General features: G+C 47.7%; 1 protein-coding gene and 1 long non-coding RNA gene across 14 annotated transcripts in view; one reads left to right on the top strand and one right to left on the bottom strand.

Annotated features, from left to right (window-relative positions):
- Positions 1–18256, top strand: part of LOC122370100 (protein grainyhead-like) — a 93400-nt gene that overhangs the window by 17425 nt on the left and 57719 nt on the right. For 2 of the 12 annotated variants that reach the window (XM_043345417.1, XM_043345382.1), the window contains exon 1: positions 4575–4651. The exons of 6 other annotated variants lie outside the window; for them this stretch is intronic. In XM_043345417.1, coding sequence (XP_043201352.1) covers positions 4629–4651 — 23 coding nt within the window. In that variant the 5' untranslated portion in view covers positions 4575–4628. Of the gene's footprint in view, positions 1–4574; positions 4652–16175; positions 16445–18256 lie in introns of those variants that run through there. 4 more of the 12 variants (XM_043345478.1, XM_043345427.1, XM_043345467.1 and 1 more) reach the window with 3 other exon arrangements.
- LOC122370151 lies at positions 12305–17490 on the bottom strand. Of its 2 annotated transcripts, none has more exons than XR_006254527.1 (2): positions 17472–17490; positions 12305–13664 (listed from the first exon to the last, which is right to left on the bottom strand). It is a non-coding gene; the product is annotated as an uncharacterized LOC122370151 (long non-coding RNA). The 2 variants fall into 2 exon arrangements; XR_006254526.1 differs by lacking the exon at positions 17472–17490 and adding an exon at positions 15031–15161.

Genomic DNA, 18256 nt, shown 5'->3' with positions numbered 1-18256 from the left:
CTCCGAGAAGTTGCCCGTCCTCTAACTGTGCAGATCATCAGCCACAGGCTTTTGGATGCCGGTAGCTGCATGACATACCTATAGGTACCCGTTGCACAAGGGTTGTTCCGGTGCTTTTGGAATAGCGCCGTGTGACTCGACTTCTAGAAACTAGTGGTGTGCGGGGAATATGTTAGGTAATCTACCCATAAAGTCCCGGCAGAAGTTAAAATTCTGCAAAAGGTGACAGCAAGAGCGGCATTCTAATGGCGATTTTCGATGATTCAGATGTCAGCATATTCTCAAAAGATCCCTTGTTTTCCCGTACGGCCTCTAATTACAAATTATTTATCAGATGGATCCATTCACCCTGCTTTATCATGGTACTGTCCAATTACTGAGCCTACAGATTTTAGTGGCATGGGATTCCCCATATCGCCTTATACAGTGGTAGCTCCCTCAGCTTTGGGCAATCCCAGGCAGACCTCCACGCTGAAGTAAAGCGATCCATCACATGCCGGCTCACCAGCCAAAGTCTTCCACTAAGACAGGCGATAGCAAGCTGCTTATTACGGAGCGAGCGAAGCGAGCGGAGTCTTTCCTTAGATTAACGGAAATTTCTGAGTATGAGCGGCCGGCCGGCCGGCCGGCCGTGCGGACGCTTTTGCGAGGCTTATATCTCAGCAACCACTTGACCGATTTACACGCGGTAATTTTTGTAGGGTAGCTTCATTCCTTCTACCAAGTATTGGACTATTCCCAATGCATGTGGGTGACCCCTTATGCACGTGCCACGTGCAAAACGAAGAGGTGTCAGTTTTGTAATTGTTGCAATATCTCGGTAACTACTTGGCCGATTGCGCTGAAAGTTGGCATATAGGTAGGCACCCACTAGGCACTGCATATCCATGTGCCAGAGTTGGGGTGCTGCTGCACGTGCGCACGTGCAGGGGTCGTTTCCAGATCTCGAGAGCGGCTGGACCGATGGCGCTCAAATTTGGTACACGGTTAGGGACCAGTTAGTAGGGTGCCGTGCACAAGTCAGTTGGGACCCATTTTGCACGTGCGCACGTGCAGGGTGCCGCTCCCAGATCTCGAGAACGGCTGGGCCGATTGTGCTCAAATTTGGCACATCGCTAGAAACCGGTCAGTAGGGTGCCGTGCACAAGTCAGTTGGAGGTACCCCCTCAAAATTTCGCACGTGCAAGACTCACCCCCTCGCTCGCTCCGTTAGTCGCCCCAAAAGGCGCTATACTGGTATACTTCCCTTTAGCTTCTCACGGCTTATGCAGTATGCACATCTCTCCCAAATGATAGATATCGGAGAGGCCTAGGCCACAGTGAGTCTTTCTTCCGCTAACAGACTCAGTGCATGGTTCAGAAGAAGTCATTTGTTGGGATATGGTCAGGCCAGCAATATTTCCGATCGAGCATTGCTGACTAATTATAGTGGTGACGTGAACCAGTTCTGGCCATGTGCTTTGTCTTTACTTGTAAGTTGTAACCAGCTACCACGCTCCCGTTCATAGACAGTGAGTCCGCGGGGCCGGGCACCGCAGCGCGGCCGTCCCAGTCCTGCAGTTCCGCGGCCGCCCGGCACACAGCTATTGACTTTCCTGCCACGACATGAGTGGAAAAACGCTGTGGCAACGAGAGCCTGAGCCTTATCGACACAGAGATCAGGGAAAACGGCCGCGCCGACGGCCGCCGCAGGCCAGGATTACTGTTGCCTGTCCTGTTGATTACCTTTCGGTTCGACTCGCCGCGCATGCAGTGCTGCCAAACGTGCATGCCCAAAGCAGACACTGCACAACACTCGGGAAGTTGCAATGCACAGTGTCTGTTCGGCTTGATCATGCACATTTTGACCACAACAGCCCATGGACTAACATCGCAGTTCAAAGACGTTTTGGCATTCGCCGTCGTCGCCGATATTGCATATTGCCTTTTTTAGCGCCATCGAAGAATAAAGGATACTCTGCATGTCGCAATGGACTTACATGTTCCGCCAGGCCAGGTGATAATCTCAGTGAGTTCTCGTATGACCAGGTCACCATAACAACACAGAGTTGTGCCTCTCGCGGGTCGCACCGATCAGTCGGCTCGCTACATTTTTGGCTTATCTCTACCGACACTGGAGCGTTATCGTTCAGATGTAGCGGTCACATCGTCCGTGAACCTGCGACAAAAAGCTCCGACTGCGTCCACTCGCTCCGACAATGCCTGGAATCCATCGACAGATCATAGCGTCAATTATCCAGGCTTACCACGCAGTTCAATGCATTGTTTTTGCCGTGTGCGGGACACTGCGGTATGTCGACCGTGGCGGTCAGCTCGGCCACCGAACTGGGGGCTTCGAGCAGGCATGTGTACGGTCCGGCGGGTGTAGAATTGCCGGGTGGTATAGACTACCGTGCGACGTGCGTGTACTAGAATGGGGAAGGGATGTATTGACTATCAGCGTGTATTCTGTATCCTGACTTGATGCTGCGCCTGCTTCATTACTGTGCTTCATTACACGTATATTTCTGCCCATGCCCAATACAAAGCATGCTAATAATGACTATTTACATTTATATTTTATGATTTCAACGAACTTGAATTTTCTGCAGCCGTCTTTGCTCTGGATTCATTTGCATTATTCCGTTCGGCGTTCTGCCACACTTCATCTGTTCCACAACGGTTTTCACCTGCAGCTACTGACGACAAGGGTTAACCTGTTATTTCATCAGGGGCTCGCCTGTTTAATCGAAAGCTCACCTGTACGATAAATAGTTCACCTGTACCCAACCCAACTGGGCTCAGGTGTTGGCACGTGTCCTCTCGTCCGGCCTCCCCCCTTGTAATGCTGTTCTCAGCTCTGCAGTATAAGATCTGCGTTCACAGAGCATCCCTCCCTCCCCATCCCTTTGTCACCTGTAAGTGCTTCATAGTCAGCGATCTAAGTGGGGTGGGGGTGAGGGCGGGGTGGCTGCCTCGTGTGCCTCTCGGCGGACAGAGGGGAGGGTGGGGCGGAGGAGGGAGGGGCGCCGCGTGTCACCACTGAGGCCCCGCCGCAGTTGAGTGAGCTTGTTATCAGTTCCAGTGACAGCCGACCGGCGACCAGTTCTTGCGCAGACGAGCGATGTAAAGATAGGGTTTGAGTAATTACGGTGTTGGCCGAAGGCACAGACGGCGGCACGGCCGCTGACGTCCCGCATCGGCCGCCGAGGGCGGGGCTTCCTGCAGACAGAGACGCTGATTGGTCCTCGAGGTGACGACACACACACACGTACACGCACAGACACACATACGGACAGAGGGCACGCACGAGCCTCGTGGCCGCTGCAGTGCGTCGGCTGCGAATCGCACTCGCTCGAGTTTAATACCAGTTCGGCCCCGACCGTGCACTTTACGGCTGACCTCAGCTGTGCGTTGACTTCATAGCTTGCTGGACTGATTGAGTGTTCTGAATATGATGCTTCTCCGGAGTCAATTTAGCGCGTTAGCAAGCGCTTTTTAGGTTTATTTGTTACGGGAAATAAAATCCCTTGCCGCATCAATACGAAGAAAACATTTTCGTCAACATAACCTGCCGTCTGGTTCCATTTTATGCCTTCGGCATTACCCGGTATACTAACATGCTGGGAAATCACAATACATACAATGGAGACATCATTTCCGGTGTCTCGATATCATTTACAAATTGTGGTTTACCCGAGATATGTGCCCTCATCCCTGAACTACGGATGCGCCCTGTGTCCATCTGTGTGACATAATTTGGGGCGATTCTACTCATTTCACGATGCGTCGCTCCCAGTCCGTCCAAAAGTCGCCGTCCCGCCACTGGTATTGGTTCAAGGCTGGTCCGTCCGTGCGTACCGGGCCCACGTGGGAAAGAGGGAAGTGTCGTCAGCCAGGTCAGAGCGCTTTGACATATGAGAGGCCATTATAGATGATGAGGGAAGTCTGTAAATGAGAGTTGGCAAACCAATGACGGTCACATGCGAATCTTAGGGTTTGAAATAAGAATTCAGTTTACGCATTGATTTGGTAGACAACGGAGTACAGACTACAGCGTAGGACGAGGCTGTGGAATGAAAACCTTACCACAATGCCGCAAAACCTAAGTGTTCTGTTTTTTTAGTTTTGGAGTTCTATTCGCGTTGACAGATTGGTCCCGTTTTTTTCTGATGCAGCTGCTGTCCGATCCAGTTGAATGGTAGCACGAGTGCCTAAACGGCTGGAAACTCGCTCTCAGAAACCAACCAAGATATGGGCCATCTAAATTCAGGGCGTCCGAGCAGGCCGGCTGTTACCTTTTGGTAACCTACTCTCGCCCTCCTCTGGGCGATGTCGTCCCAAAAACTCCGATCGGATGGCATGTCTCTCTGTTTCACGGAATCGGGGTTCTCTGAGTGGAACAGTCGGTAACCGGGGACCTCATTAGCCGCTACAGATTGTGTGTGTGTGTGTGGGGGGGGGGGGTGTTTGTCGTTCCTTTCGGACGTTATCGGCCTCGGGACCCTGTCGCCCTGTAGCGAGCGCCCGCTCGCCGCCAGTTTCGCTCACTAGGTGGCAGTGTGCTCGCCCCGCACATGCCCTGCCCCAGTGTTGGTGATATTGTCCGTGTGGGCAGAGGCGTGTCTCGGCCCTCCATCGCTCCCGATATGCACCTGTTCAACTTCTTCAGGTGGGTGCCATGGTGGCGCGGGCGTGTGTGAGTGTAGACTCGGTCGAGGTTCCTGCACTAGTGCGGTGTTCGGAGGTGCTCGTGATCCGAGCTCCAAATCCTTCGAGCTGCGAGCCGGGAACCGGTCCGACCGGTAACACGCCGACTTTGCAAAATTCTGCTTTTTAACGCCAAAATACGATGAACTTGGTATGCTGAATGGCGAACATTCATTGGGTGAGGCATGCCTATGGTTGCCTCAATAATATGTAAATGCATATGTAGGGCCTTTAGACATTGGCATTTTTCGTTTTCGGTTGCAATACTTCAATACAATACTTGCAATACTCTTCAAATGCAATACTTGCTCTCTTTTTCCATGGCACTTCTGTGAAAAGTTGCAATGGTAATTTTTATTTCGTGTAATAACGCCTTAAGTAGGCTGCGTGATTTAGTTCAAATGATATTCTGAAAGCTGAAATGTTTGTTAGGCCAGAACCTACCACATACCTAGGAGAGTTTGTTGCGCAGGCTCTTCTTTTTGTAATCCGATCAGGGAATTCCGGTTAGACGATAAAATACCGATATTCGAGTGTTAAACGTGCTCTGCACATAACCAGGCACGACGACCCGTCCCATCCATCGAATTCTTCTAGCCCGTGATTCCGCCAATGAAGTTAGATTCCGAATGAAGATCATCTCTGTCATGAGGAAATATACTGCAGCCTAAGCGGCTCAAACCAATATATTCCTGACGGTCTCAGCACTTAAAAATTACGGAAACTAGCCTACATTGGCGGACAGCCTATCGTAATAGAATCAATTAAAATATTTTTAGGTATGGCCGTTATCCAAAATTAAAATCACTTTCTTACCAATCGTGGCACCTACAGTATATGAGGCATCCGTACCTAAACATTGTATGTGATCACTTTTACGTGTAAGTAAGGAGGTCTTGCTTTTAGCGTGTCATGCGAGAAAAAATGCTTCAACATATGCATAGAATATGGCTTTAATTACCAGCAGAACATTTTTGGACAATATTCTATAATCTATACATCTTTTTTATGAGCAAAAGTTTAATTTATCTCTCATATGGTTGATATGTAGTATGCACTTTTATCTATGAATATGGAAATGTGTTATATTTTGTCACCGGTGTTGTCCTATTCCATTTAATATTATTAGGCCTTCCGAGTCTCCGGATGTGACATTTCTTCTCGGTTCTATCATCTGAGCGATGGAGGAGCAGGCTTTCGGCATTTTTTTTTTATAACGTGAGGATGAGATTTTCTGACAGATTGTTCGTGATTCTGCCGTGATTCTGAGCTCGTGACGTTGTGCTTGGCGATACTACCGCGATAAGGAAAGATGACGTGCTGACGTCAGTACGGGGTAATCACGACAAGATGAGGACGTCCCCAGATCAATGTCCGAGGTGACAGCAGTAAAGATGAATTGTAAGGCGTTGAGAAGCGAGTAAGATTCAGAAATGCAGTAAAAACGTTAATTCTTTTTTTTTTTTACTTACCTATAAAGCTATGCAAAAAGTTACCTGTAATTTGTGTTTCATTAGAGCTAAGCACGTTCTAAATCGAACCATATGGGTTGACTGACTGCGTATGAAAATAGTATGTACATAGATACTTGAGCTTGATGCTTAAGCCAGTCAAGCTTCCGAAATACCTAGTTAACGTCGGACCAATCATATTCAATCAGGAGATTTTACTACAGTAAGCAAACATTATTTGTAGGCTAGAATAGATTAATTACAACCTAATTATGGTAAGGATTCAGAGGAAAAACTTGGAAAGCCTGCTTCTCTGAAGACTCCCTTGCTCCCAATTGAAAAAAGGCTTTCAATTGTGAAAGTGCTGGAAGTAACAAGCACGTCATTTTGAAGTAATTGAATAAGCGTCTGCTAATGGTCTCTCAGCTCCTTTGTCCTTAGAATGATCTTGCAATCATTACGTCAGCTACTTTGATTGATGAATATGGAATATGGATGACCATCATACACGGTTCGTCGGAAGGTCATCTCAGGCTCAAAAGAAACGGTATATACCATTCGAAAGCTGACGGTGAGCTGAATCCAAAAATGTAATTTTTATCAAAATCGATCGATGGCCTTTTTTGAAAATTGCGTTTTTGTGAAACCTTTATAATCTTTTATTCAACGGGCTGTCCCGGACATTCTTGAAAACATAAACACTTATTTTATAGTTCCAATGAAAGCTGAACACCAAAAGAACAGTATTTAGCGAAGCAATATTTCCAAACATTAATCTGCGTCTCCCACAGCCGACAATAAGGTAGGTATAATCACACAGCCCAGTGTCACGATGGACCAAAGTCAGCCACACAGAAGCTTGAAATGACACTTATCGACTCGCAGACCCGGCGCTCTCGGCCCGCCTGACCGGCCACGGAAAGAACGTTTGGCTCTCGTTCTACTAAACAAATGTCATATTTGTCAGTTTAACTGTCCATATCGCTATTAAAGTTATTCAGGATACCTGTGAAGAAAATTCATTGTTCTGCCTGATTTACAACATGCTTTAATTTACATATTTCTTTTACATGTTTTGTTCCATCCAGCTACGCTCAGTGCCCGCGCAGGGGAAGTGAGCGGGGTTTCACTGTCAGAGGCTGTACTGGTAACGGCTGCTCGGCCGTGCGACCGGTCAAAGGTTACCCTGCCCCACCGTGCGCTACCCCCACTCCACCCGAACTGAGGCCGGTGCAACCTCTGACATTTCAGCGCGGCCAATTTTCCTTATATGGGCATGATACCAAGCTCAATTGAGCAAAGTAGACACGAACAAATGCAAATTAATGTATGATGTGAAGATGACAGAACAATGAATTTTCTTCACAGGTATCCTGAATAACTTTACTAGCGATGTGGACAGTTAAACTGACAAATACGACATTTGGTTAGTAGAACGAGAGCCGAACGTTCTTTCCGTGGCTGGTCAGGCGGGCCGAGAGCGCCGGGTCTGCGAGTCGATAAGGGTCATTTCACGCTTCTGTGTGGCTGACTTTGGTCCATCGTGACACTGGGCTGTGTGATTACGCTTTATTGTCGGCTGTGGGAGACGCATATTAATGTTTGGAAATATTGCTTCGCTAAATATTGTTCTTTTGGCGTTCAGCTTTCATTGGAACTAAAAGATACATGTTTATGTTTTCAAGAATGTCCGGGACAGCCCGTTGAATAAAAGATTATAAAGGTTTCACAAAAACGCAATTTTCAAAAAAGGCCATCGATCGATTTTGATAAAAATTACATTTTTGGATTCAGCTCACCGTCAGCTTTCGAATGGTATATACCGTTTCTTTTGAGCCTGAGATGACCTTCCGACGAACCGTGCATAGCACGAACCACGTGCCAAGAAGGGCATCTTAATGGTTCTGTTTACAATAATTTCACCATAAATGGGCGTATATGAACTACGCTGGAAATTCCATGAACAGCCAAAGATCGAGACATTTCCTTGTGCCACGGTTTCATAGAGCCACCGCATGTGCATGTGCAGGGGCCATTTTCATGTGTCAAAACGATTGAACTAATTGCGCTCAAAATTGTTACGCTGTCAAGGGGCAGTCAAAAGTTTTTACAAGCCGTTGGGGTTTCACTTAACTCTTGTGGACATGCAGAGCGCAGTAATACGCTCACCTTCCGTCACTCAAAAAGTGTCTTACCTATTGCAAAAAAAAATGTTATGGGTCATTCAGGTAGCAGTTTGAGCCTCTAGTCAAAGAAAAAATTATTGTTAAGAGGATTAACCCTCGCATGTGTAGGGGGGAGGGGTCGGATGGACCCCCCCCCCCAATGGTTTTTTCGCGAATAACTCGCGTAAAAAGCGACCGATCGCAACGAAACTTTCAGTACCCTCGCATTGATCAATTTCACACCTACACTGAAAATTTCATGACCCTGACCCAAATGACCTTTGACCTGTGACCTCTTTTCCGAGACCATGTTTGGCCGGAATCGCGATTTGGCGTACGTCGGCTCGCATTAGCCGCGCGTTTGCAAGCTTTTCGTGGTTTGAAACGTTCAAACATGTGATTTGATGTTGCTCCCATGCATTAGGGTGGGTGTCAAGGTCACCTGAAGATCAGGTCAGATCATTGACCTTTGGTGACCTCGGGTGACCTCAGTTCACTTTTTCGAGTTTTACATGTTTCTAGGCTAGTTTTTTGGGGCTGAATTCGAATTTAGTAGCCATTTGAACATTTACGAAGTAGTTTTGGTGCCTTCGTAACATGTTACGAAGCTGTCAGAGGCGGTTGACACGTACTACGAATACCCGTCACGACGCCTACTGGTTGACCTGACCTGACCTGACCCGACTTGGTCTAAATGCTTAAAGACATCATCTGTGATCAAAACTAACACGATATTCGTGATCAGCACCCCGAAAAACCTCTTAGCAGCCACACTTTACGCACCGTAGCCCTGAGGAGGAGCAGGAGCCCTCCCATAAATGGGAAAACATATCCCGTGTGGAGGACGAGGAATAAATAAATAATAAATAAATAAATAAATACTTTCTAATAGGTCCCGATTTTCCCGACTTTGGGTCATTGACCTGACCTGGAAGGTCAACCAATGACCTAGGACCTTAAAATTGGGTATCATCGGCTTCCTCTCGTCACGGGCAACACGCTCGTTTTTTCCGCGAAGCTCTAGCTTGATCAGGGGCCAAACGGCAAGGGGGGGGGTCCAACCGACCCCCCCCCTACACATTAGAAGCTGGAAAACGCCGTACACATGCGAGGGTTAACCCTCGCAAAAAAAAAATGAAATGAAAACGCCGTACACATGCGAGGGTTAACCCTCGCATGTGTGCGGCGTTTGCCAGCTTCTAATGTGTAGGGGGGGGGGGGGGGTCGGTTGGACCCCCCCTTGCCGTTTGGCCCCTGATCGAGCTAGAGCTTCGCGGAAAAAACGAGCGTGTTGCCCGTGATGAGAGGAAGCCGATGATACCCAATTTTAAGGTCCTAGGTCAGTCAACGTCAATGACCCAAAGCCGGGAAAATCGGGACCTATTAGAAAGTCGTAAAGTGTGGCTGCTAAGAGGTTTTTCGGGGTGCTGATCACGAATATCGTGTTAGTTTTGATCACAGATGATGTCTTTAAGCATTTAGACCAGGTCGGGTCAGGTCAGGTCAGGTCAACCAGTAGGGGCTGTGACGGGTATTCATAGTACGTGTCAACCGCCTCTGACAGCTTCGTAACATGTTACGAAGGCACCAAAACTACTTCGTAAATGTTCCAATGGTTGCTAAATTCGAGTTTAGCTCCAAAAACTAGCCTAGAAACATGTAAAACTCGAAAAAGTGAGCCGAGGTCACTCGAGGTCACCAAAGGTCAATGACCTGACCTGACCTTCAGGTGACCTTGACACCCACCCTTATGCATGGGAGCAACATCAAATCACATGTTTGAACGTTTGAAACCACGAAAAGCTTGCAAACGCGCGGCTGATGCGAGCCGACATACGCGGAATCGCGATTCCGGCCAAACATGGTCTCGGAAAAGAGGTCTCAGGTCAAAGGTCATTTGGGTCAGGGTCATGAAATTTTCAGGGTAGGTGTAAAATTGTTCAATGCGAGGGTACTGAAAGTTTCGTCGCGATCGGCCGCTTTTTACGCGAGTTATTCGCGAAAAACCATGGGGGTCCATCCGACCCCCCTACACATGCGAGGGTTAACATTGAAGTGTACCCCTATACTTACTGCACCCAGAAACACTCCTAAAAGAGAGTCGTTTGCAAAAATATTTTAACATCTGCTTGCAGTGAAAACGCCTGTACACAAGTTTTCATTTCTCCTGATAGGTATGAATGCTTTGCATTTTATATTCATTTGTGCATAATGTTTTATGCATTAATGAAACAGGTTATTATGTATTGATGGGATAATTACCCTTTGGGCGGTGTTCCGTGTGTCCCATTGTTTGTTAGTTATTTATTTTGAGTTTGATTCAGGTTTGTTTGATAACAACGCAGCAAACAACTAATGCAATTGACTGTGGTTATACTTTTTCTACTGCTATTTACATTGCCTAATCGATAAAAATTGAGCCAGGATGCCTAATGTAGGTAAGTAGGTACCTGAGGTGACGCTGGACGTTGTGGGGGAGCATACTCCACCAAAGCAAGATTACTATAACACACCAAAGGATTAATCCAATTTCTAAAATCGTCCCATCTTTCGCTTCCATAAACGCTGTGTAATGTAATTGTTAATTGTTCAGTTACCGACCCTCAAATGTGAGGAAACAATTGGTAAATGTTTACAAATATCGCACAATTATTTTGCTCGAAACAGTCATCCGAGTTTCAATGAAGTCAACGGCTAGTACCAGCGATAGCATCCCGGGTACTAAAACCAACACACACGCAACCAATCAATCACGGAAACATCCTACACAGATACCTATGAGCGAAGTCTGCCTCGCTTTCCTGCCATAGACCCATGGCACCGGCCCGGCGCAGCCCGTACGCTCCTGCCCTCTATCGGCAGCGGCGTGAACTTGTGTTAGAGACTGCATCGCAGCGTGTCGGAGTAGCACCAGAGACCGCAGCTCGGCACAGGCCGCTATCCGAGACCGGGCGCTGGGATCCGCACTCTGTAATCCGCCGTCCGCAGGGATACAGCCGGAGTGTGCAACATTATTTTACTCACCTATCCGTGCTTCTATCCTCAGGATACTGAAATCCTTCTCCTCCAAGCCGCAACCCCCCTCCGGGCTGGACAGGCAACTTTATCTCATGCGGGCTGCTCCCTTGGAGCGGCACCGCTGCTCCTGAGGGAGCGCACCCCGTAGCCGGGTGCAGTGAGTGCCTTGGGGCTGGGTGGCCTGTCCTCTGGACGGGCTCAGCCCCGGCGACTCACTAGGGTGCCTGCCCAGACCAATGTCTCCCCCTAATTCCTATCATCCTTCCGGCTCTGCAATGGTCTTGTCGACCAAAAGGGCCTAACCCAAAAAAAAAACATTATTTTACTGACACGGTTCATAGCTGTAGATGGAAATGCTTAGCCTAGGCAAAGAGTAAGCTTTATCGTTTTGAACCATCCAAGCTAGCCTAGACAATGGCATTCAGCATCTCGATTAATCGACCTTATGACAATCATTCGAGCTCCTTAAGAAGAGTTTCTGTTTTCAACGTCGGCATTTTTCAACAGTAGCAACATCACAAAAATAAGCAGCCAGCTCGCTCTGACTGAAGCACTTATTTTTGTCATCTCTTCGCCATAGAATACAATGCTGATTAGTACCTATAAGTAAATTGAAGGGCTTGGGTGGGAAATAGTAGGCTGGCAAATCGTAGAAACGTTGCATAATTAGCCAGGCAAATCAACTTTTTATATATAAAAATACATTGAAGATGAGGTGTGCTGCATTCCTGTCTTACACATGAGTTGGCGTTAACCTGACACGCCAAAAATGTCTGTTCCTGTTGGAAATGCTGTGCTCTAATTAAGTTCTCTCTAGCAAACATACGAGGATGAATAACACACTTAATGCGGAAACTTATGGTGAAATTGTCTCCATCGGAGACTGTCTAGAGTGGCCTGCGACCCACATATTTTCTGCATCTTTACATAATTACACTTTCAATAGTGATGTCTATTGCCAGAACAACGGATCTCTTAAATGTTCCGTTCCGTTTATTGATTATAATTTGGGATCACACATTGAACAATTCATAATTTATGGCACTGTCAAACGGGATTGGTCGGAAAGGATTCACATGTTAGTTTTGTTAGAATACGGACAGTTAGTGTTAAAGGTTATATTGGGGAGTTTGACAGTGCCTAACCAGACGGTAACACAAAGACGAGATCAAAAAGACGAGTCAGCGGTCATTCCAGAGAGCGGCGACCCAGCACCGCCGCCGAGCGCAGCGGCCATCCGGCACCCGGCGCCAACCACCAGCCGGGCCTTGGTCGATGGGGATGGTGCCCGGAGAGCGGCGACTCAGTATCGCCGTCCAGCACACAGTCATAGGGCGTTCGACGCCGTCATCCCGCCGGTCCAAGGTCGGCAGTAGCGCCACAGAGGTGGCGCCTGCTCCACCAGTGGCGCTCGTCCCACCAGTGGCGCCACCCCATGGCAGCATGAAGATGTAGCCCGTTGTCAAGTCAGGAGAGGGGGCACCGCTGTCGCTCACCGCAGCGGTCGCAAGGTGCCGGTCATCATACATCCAACGGGCCGCGGCCGAGAATGAAGTCTAGTCGGCTGCCCCGTAGTCATGTCCAACAAGCTCACTGGGACTTCGACAGTTCGAGAGCGGCGACTCAGTATAGCCGCTCAGCGCAGCATTCATCAGGCGCTCGACGCCGTTAGCCAGCCGGTCGGCTGTACCGCCTCAGAGATGGCGCCTGCTCCACCAGTGGCGCTCGTCCGACCAGTGGCGCCACCCCATGGCAGCATGAAGATGTAGCCCGTTGTCAAGTCAGGAGAGGGGGCACCGCTGCCGGTCACCGCAGCGGTCGCAAGGTGCCGGTCATCGCACATCCAACGGGCCGCGGCCGAGGATGTAGTCTAGTCGGCTGCCCCGTAGTCATGTCCAACAAGCTCAGTGGGACGTCGACAGTTCGAGAGCGGCGACTCAGTGTCGCCGCTCAGCGCAGCATTCATCAGGCGCTCGACGCCGTTAGCCAGCCGGTCGGCTGTACCGCCTCAGAGATGGCGCCTGCTCCACCAGTGGCGCTCGTCCCACCAGTGGCGCCACCCCATGGCAGCACGAAGATGTAGTCCGTTGTCAAGTCAGGAGAGGGGGCACCGCTGCCGGTCACCGCAGCGGTCGCAAGGTGCCGGTCGTCGCACATCCAACGGGCCGCGTCCCGAGAATGAAGCCATCGGGCTGCAACCGTGGGTAGCCGCCCTGTGCGCCACAAGGACGGCATCTCCTCAGGGAGCGGAAGCAACAGCCGCCATCCGTCGCAGGCCGCAGCAGCCCCCAGCAGCATGGCACCGGGCTTCGACCGGACCCTGTCCAGCCGTGTAGCTCAGCTGTAGGGGCAGATGGTCGGAGAGGAACGTTAGGCCGGGGTCAATCACATTATCGTTCAGGGGTCGGGAATGTAGGCAGGTACAAACTGGTACGATGCTGGGGTATTTAAAGAATTGGAAAGAAAACTTGAGTAGCGTAGTGTTGAATGGCCATTGTTAATCTGTATATGAATTCATGTATGAATAAATATGTATACCTATATCGATGAACTAACAATACATACATGCTAAACGGAGTGCAATGCTAATCCCGTTTATGATTAACACTAGACATAATGTGTTTGGCTAAGTGCAGCGGGATATAGGTTGTTTAACTTCCTGAGGTCCCGCTGCACGCCAATAAGTCAAGGAAGCAACGGATGTGGTGGTGGTGGATCAGAACTATCAGGGAAAAAAGTAAATATGGAAAAAAAAGGTTAATAGAAAGAAGACAAGAGCAAGTAATACAGCTGAGTTATTGGAAAATCTAATAGTCATCAATGAAGATATGCATAAGACATTTCTTAAAAAGGGATTTACTGGAGGGGATATCACGAAGGTTAGGTATACGCGAGGCAATTACTTGGTTCCAGATTACTGGTGCTCTACAAAATGGTGAAAATAAACGATAATTGCGTAACCGATAATTAGGCACCCCATCCCCGTTGTCCGTAGAGACCAGCTCATTGAAGTGCCTGGGATTACGAACTGGACGAGAATGATTACTTATGTACAAGGAGAACCTAACCGAAATAGCATCAGGTAACCGGTCAAAGAGGAAGTCATGTAAAACAAGAAGCAGTTGTTTGTTTAAGACATCACAAAGCTTAAGAAGTTTAAGTTCACGGAAGAGTGGAGAGGTATGGGACAGGCGACTCACACCAGCTATGAGCCTGATCGCTCGCTTTTGCGCAGTGATGATAGGAATTAGGTTACATTCATAATTCGAGCCCCATACAATCAGGCAATAACTAAGGTAGGGAAGGACAAGGGAGTTATACAAGAGGATCATGAGTCTCTTATTAAGGAGATATTTGGCTCGGCCCATTATGCCAATATTTCTACTAATGACGCAAGATACTTTACTAATGTGAGACTTGAATTTAAGATTTTCATCTACTAGGATACCCAAATACTTTACTGTAGAGGCTCGCATTAAGTTAACACCTTTAGCAGGTATGGAAAGGCCTTCCATCTCATTACTACTAGGGGAGTAAAGCTGGTAAACTGTTTTGGAGGTCGAAAGAGACAACCGATTTGCGTGGAGCCACATAAGTACTCTTGGAAACGACCGTGAAACTGCACGTTGGAGCTCAGCACGCGATTTTGCAGAGTAGAGGATGGCTGTATCGTCGGCGAACAAAAGAAATTTGGCTTCATCACATACTTTAGGAAGGTCGTTTATATAGAGAAGGAATAAGATTGGCCCCAAGATTGAGCCCTGGGGCACACCACACGTAACGTCAATAGTACGCGAAATAGTATCATTAAATTTTAGACATTGCTTTCTACCACTAAGATAAGATGAAAAAAGAGACAGGGCATTACCCGTAATGCCATATTTTGACAGCTTTTTAAGAAGAATATTTGTATTTACTGTATCAAAGGCACGAGCCAAATCAAGGTAGATACCCACAGTGGAGTGGCCAGCAACAAGTTTGGCGGTAATAATATCGTGCAAAAGGCAAATGGGCATATACGTTGAGTGATTGGCTCTAAATCCAAATTGTTGCCCAAAAAGTATGTTATGTTCAGTGATAAAACTAAGGAGTTGAAAATGTATCACTGATTCAAGAATTTTAGAAATGGCAGGTAACACTGAGATAGGCCTATAATTCGAAAATAACGATTGCGAGCCTGATTACGGAGCGAGCGAAGCGAGCGGAGTCTTACGTAGAATAACGGAAATTTCTGAGTATGAGCGGCCGGCCGGCCGGCCGGCCGGCCGGCCGGCCGTGCGGACGCTTTTGCGAGGCTTATATCTCAGCAACCACTTGACCGATTTACACGCGGTAATTTTTATAGGGTAGCTTCATTCCTTCTACCAAGTATTGGACTATTCCTGATGCATGTGAGTGACCCTTTATGCACGTGCCACGTGCAAAACGAAGAGGTGTCAGTTTTGCAATTGTTGCAATATTTCGATAACTACTTGGCCGATTGCGCTGAAAGTTGGCATGTAGGTAGGCACCCACTAGGCACTGCATATCCATGTGCCAGAGTTGGGGTGCTGCTGCACGTGCGCACGTGCAGGGGTCGTTTCCAGATCTCGAGAACGGCTGGACCGATTGCGCTCAAATTTGGTACACAGTTAGGGACCGGTTAGTAGGGTGCCGTGCAAAAGCCACTCGGGACCCATTTTGCACGTGCGCACGTGCAGGGTGCCGCTCCCAGATCTCGAGAACGGCTGGGCCGATTGTGCTCAAATTTGGCAAATCGCTAGAGACCGGTTAGTAGGGTGCCGTACACAAGTCAGTTGGAGGTACCCCCTCGCAATTTCGCACGTGCAAGGCCCACCCTCTCGCTCGCTCCGTTAGTCGCCCCATAAGGCGTTATACTGGTTTATATATTGGAGTAATCAGAGCAGTTTTCAGCACAGCTGGAAATTTGCTCTTAGTGATGCAGGTGTTAACTAAATGAGTTACGTGTGGAACAATCACTGGGATCAGATGTTTTAAAAGTTTACTGTTGATGCCGTCCAAGCCAGCACCAGAATCCTTTAGCCCTTCAACAATGTTTAAAACAACTGCTTGGCTAACTGGCTGAAAAGCTAATTCATTTGGAACCGCAACATCATTCAGGTATGTTAGAGGATCAACCGTGCAGGGGCCAAGAGCTGCATCCAAAGTTGGGGCTACTTGAGCGTAATAGTCGTTAAACATGCATGCCAGCCTATCAGGCGCTGTGACTGTACCGCTTTCAGTCTCGAATCTGCTGGGCAGATCCCTTTGTGTTTTTCGTTTATTAATAGCCTCTAGCAAATCAGCCCAGAGCCTCTTGGGATTGCCAGCATTCTTTTCAAATTGTGAACGGTAGTAATTTTGTTTGGCATGTCTCAAAGTAAGTCTCAGAGCATTACGGTACTTCTTGTACTTATTCAGTTTATCATTGGAGCGATCCTTTAGAAATGCCTTCAGAAGAGCGCTCCTCGTGTTCATAGAGCGTAGGAGCCCTGGTGTTACCCAGGGTTGTACGGGGATGCTTTTCCTGGAGGTTTTGATTGAGGAGAGTTCTGAGACTTTGGTCTGTATTACAGATATTAGCTTACTAGCACAGTCGTCTGGATCGTCCAGTTCCAAAAAGCCCTCCAGACTGTTGAGAACATTTACTTTGAGTTCATCAATTCGATTATAGTTAAATTTAGGTCTGGATGCAGCTCCTTTGACAGTTGGGCTTTGTTTGACCAGGTCGGTAGTGCAGCAAACAGCTTGATGGTCAGCGATCCCCGCACAGATAGCCCCACTAAATGTGATGGCATCTAGGACATTTGTGAAAATATTATCAATGAGAGTTGCTGGGAAGGGTGGAGTGGTTGATATTCTCGTAGGAACAGTGATAGTAGGATAAAAGCCATGAGAGCTCATACAATCTAAAAATTGCTTAGAATCATGATTATCATTGTATTTGAATAGATTCACATTAAAGTCTCCACCCCAAAAGCATGGCTTCTTCAGTTGAACTACTTTATCAAGGGTATCTTCAAGAAATGGCATCAAAAGGGAAAGTGGGTATGACGGTGACCTATATAGAGTACACACAACAAATGGGACTCCATGTGGAAAAGTAATAAGAATGCTAATACATTGAAACTCAGTTTGGCATACAGACATCTCATCGATCACTGCACAGTATGGAAAGATTTCACTCTTGATATATATGGCACAGCCCTTGCCAGTGACATTATCAGTGGGTATGGAGTGGATCATTTCATACCCATCAATCCTGTAACAGTCAGTGATGTCAGGTTTAAGCCAAGTTTCAGAGATCAACAGTATATCGACTTTAATATTTTGCTTGGAAACAAAAGCAACAATAAAATCAAAGTTTTGGTGGAGTGAGCGAGCATTAATGTGAACCATTGATAAGTCCGTTTTGTCTAGCACATGGGACATGGATGAGGGCAGGATTGTTTTGCATTTAGAGGAAACAGATTGTAAATGGGGTATACTTATAGGAATATTGTGTAGGATAGGAGAGTCATCAGGAACAAGTTTGGGAAACCCATCCTCAAGGATTACATGGTAAGTTCCATTGTAGGAAATGGTAGAAGACTAGAGAGTACTATTCGTAGAGAAGATTACAGATGCCAAATCATGATATAATGCGCAAAACATCTATAGGAAACGCATCGTTATCTCCAGCATGACAGAAGAGTTTCTAAAAGTACCATTATGCTCATATTTGTCAGGAAGAGCCTCACGACACTTATCTGCGGATCGTGAACTGCGACTTAAGGTATGCTTTCTTTTCTAAGTCCCATGTCGAAACGCTATGAGTCAAATCAACTGGTCTCATAACTGGTGAAGGTGTCCCACTTACGGGCCTCTCCCGGAACATTCTGACTCGACCGGCGACCTGCCTGGCGGGCGGGTGAGCCGTCCACAGTCATCTCT

This window comes from Amphibalanus amphitrite, unplaced genomic scaffold, assembly GCF_019059575.1.
Source record: "Amphibalanus amphitrite isolate SeventyFive unplaced genomic scaffold, NRLGWU_Aamphi_draft 000034F_arrow, whole genome shotgun sequence".
NCBI classification, from domain to species: Eukaryota; Metazoa; Arthropoda; class Thecostraca; order Balanomorpha; family Balanidae; genus Amphibalanus; species Amphibalanus amphitrite.
The sequence above is the reverse complement of the archived record's forward strand: the minus strand, read 5'-3'. Positions and strand labels throughout refer to the sequence as shown.